At 42.8% G+C, this 2667-nt stretch overlaps 1 protein-coding gene across 1 annotated transcript; it reads left to right on the plus strand.

Annotated features, from left to right (window-relative positions):
- Window positions 1-311: 311 nt before the first annotated feature.
- On the plus strand, window positions 312-1390 carry LOC125468366 (2-hydroxyisoflavanone dehydratase-like). The gene has a single exon (XM_048564020.1). The coding sequence runs from the start codon at window positions 348-350 to the stop codon at window positions 1248-1250; it is 903 nt and encodes a 300-aa protein (XP_048419977.1). The 5' UTR covers window positions 312-347; the 3' UTR covers window positions 1251-1390.
- The last annotated feature ends 1277 nt before the right edge of the window (window positions 1391-2667 follow it).

Genomic DNA, 2667 nt, shown 5'->3' on the forward strand with positions numbered 1-2667 from the left:
CAAACTTTGGACAATCTAACCACTATTTTTTGAACAAGGACTACCACTTTATGTGCAAGTTGCTCCATTTCCTTTTTAAACCCCACATTTCTTTCTTAATGTAGATAATATCGTTTGTTAAACACAATGACAAACACAAAAGATTCCCAACAACCCAAACTTTGGACGATCTAACCACTATTTTTTTAACAAGGACTACAACTTTATGTGCAAGTTGCTCCATTTCCTTTTTAAACCCCACAATTTTGTCTTAGTCTCTCCCTCCCATTATCCCATCACTCTCTCAAATCACCAACCTTAGGTTAAAACCTAAAACTTTTAGCCTCTGTAACCTCCTCTTATCCAAGATGGAGGCAATCAACGACGAGATTGCTCGTGAATTTCGCTTCTTCCGGGTGTACAAAGACGGTCGCATAGAAATATTCTACAAGACACAAAAGGTCCCCCCTTCGACTGACGCAGTCACTGGTGTCCAATCCAAGGACGTCACAATTCAACCCGAACCCGCCGTTTCTGCCCGTATCTTCCTTCCCAAGATCCACGACCCGGCCCAAAAGCTCCCCGTTCTCCTCTACCTCCACGGCGGTGGGTTTATGTTCGAGTCTGCCTTCTCTCCTATTTATCACAACTTCGTCGGCCGATTGGCAGCTGAAGCCCACGCAATCGTAGTGTCCGTCGAATACGGGTTGTTCCCGGATCGCCCCCTACCCGCTTGCTATGAAGACTCATGGGCGGCGCTCAAATGGCTCGCGTCCCACGGTAGTGGGTATGGAACCGAGTCGTGGTTAAACAAGTACGCTGATTTTGACCGGTTGCTTATTGGCGGGGACAGCTGTGGAGCAAATTTTTCGCACTATTTGGCTGTCCGGGTCGGGTCCATCGGGCAACCGGATTTGAAGATTGGTGGAGTTGTGCTGGTGCATCCGTTCTTTGGGGGCTTGGAGGAGGACGACCAAATGTTTCTGTACATATGTCCGGAGAACGGTGGGTTGGAGGATCGTAGGCTGAGGCCGCCCCCAGAGGATTTCAAAAGGCTAGCGTGCGGGAAGATGTTGATATTTTTCGCGGCGGGAGACCATCTGAGAGGGGCGGGCCAGCTGTACTATGAGGACCTGAAAAAGAGTGAATGGGGCGGGAGTGTCGACGTGGTGGAGCATGGTGAAGGACATGTGTTTCACTTGTTCAATTCGGACTGTGAGAATGCTGCGGACTTGGTGAAAAGATTTGGATCCTTCATCAACCAAAAGTAGTTACCTTACCTTGCTGCCCTGTCCCTTGACACCTGTAATAAACTTATTTTGACATTTCGTCGCAGTGTTGATTATATTATCGTTGTGTTGTCGTTATATAATTTAATCTACTAATAGAAATAATGGAGGATGGTTGGGTTCAGTGCGACAAATTTGCCAGAGAAGGTTGGTGGGGCGAGAGTAGTGTTGAGAGATGCTCAAGGGGGTTTCGTGGGGGCAGGAGCATGGAAGATCCCAGCACTCTCATCCGCGCTCCATGTCGAGATGCAAGCGGTGCTCCATGCGGTGGGATTGGCCTCACAGTTGGGTTATCATCGAGTTCGTTTGGAGAATGACTCTTCCCAAGCTATATCCATCATCACTACTTGTGTGGATAGTGGGTACACAATGGATTTGCTTGCCGGGGATGTCCTTTATAGTGCAGCTTCGTTTACTGCTAGTAAGTTTGTTTTTGTTTCGCGTAAAAAATAATGGAATTGCCCATCGTTTGGCAAGGTTAGCTTTGTCTGTTGCTTCGAATGTAGTTTGGTTTGAGCACCCTTCCACTGTTATTCAGGACCTCATCAACCAAGAACTTATATAAAACTTATCTAGTTAATGATATCGACTCATTTAAAAGATTTTTTTATTTTTTATTTTTTTTATCTTCAGCGACAAAATTAGTTTGTTGATAAAAGTCTAAACTTAGATTTGTTGACCATTTCTGTATCGAGTGGTTCTTTTCCGACAAATCCTTTACAATTCGTCAAAAAATGATTTTTACCTTTGAATTTAGTTTGGTTTGAGCACCCTCCCACTGTTATTCATGACCTCATCAACCAAGAACTTATATAACTTCTCTAGTTAATGATATCGACTCATCAACCAAGAACTTATATAACTTATATAACTTCTCTAGCCTAAACTTAAGAGTCTTTCCGGACGAAAAAATTTGTTGGCCATTTCTGTATTGAGTGGTTCTTTCCCGACAAAACATATTTCGTCCCTATTCTTAATCCCTGACAATTCGTCAAAAAATGATTTATAAGCCTTCGAAATGTACCTTATAGCCAACAAGATGTGTTTGTCGACAGGTGAGGATCCCATCTGGATCCAAATGGTGGGGATCTTAGGGATCCTCACATCCTAGCTATTTATCGTATATCGTGTGATCAGTTTTTGTCAGGTATTATTTGTGTTCAATTTTAAATAATAAAATTCAAATGATTTCTGACCGCACGATATACAATGAACGGCTATGATGTAAAGATCCATAGGATTCCCATCATTTGAATCTAGATGGGATCCTCATCCTTTGTTGACACACAGTTTGTTTGCACAATTTTTCTCTACCGATAAAATTAGCTTTGTCGGGAGAGCATTTTAATTTATCAAAAAAATAAAAGCTTGAAAACGCAATGATTTAGTTTTTAAATAA

This window comes from the organism of the source record quoted next, unplaced genomic scaffold, assembly GCF_019419815.1.
Source record: "Pyrus x bretschneideri cultivar Hongxiangsu unplaced genomic scaffold, Pyrus_bretschneideri_v1 Contig10, whole genome shotgun sequence".
In the NCBI taxonomy this organism is placed as follows: Eukaryota; Viridiplantae; Streptophyta; class Magnoliopsida; order Rosales; family Rosaceae; genus Pyrus; species Pyrus x bretschneideri.

Bases quoted from the DNA above. Each gene is read 5' to 3' on its own strand.
- LOC125468366 (XM_048564020.1), top strand. From the start codon at position 348: ATGGAGGCAATCAACGACGAGATTGCTCGTGAATTTCGCTTCTTCCGG.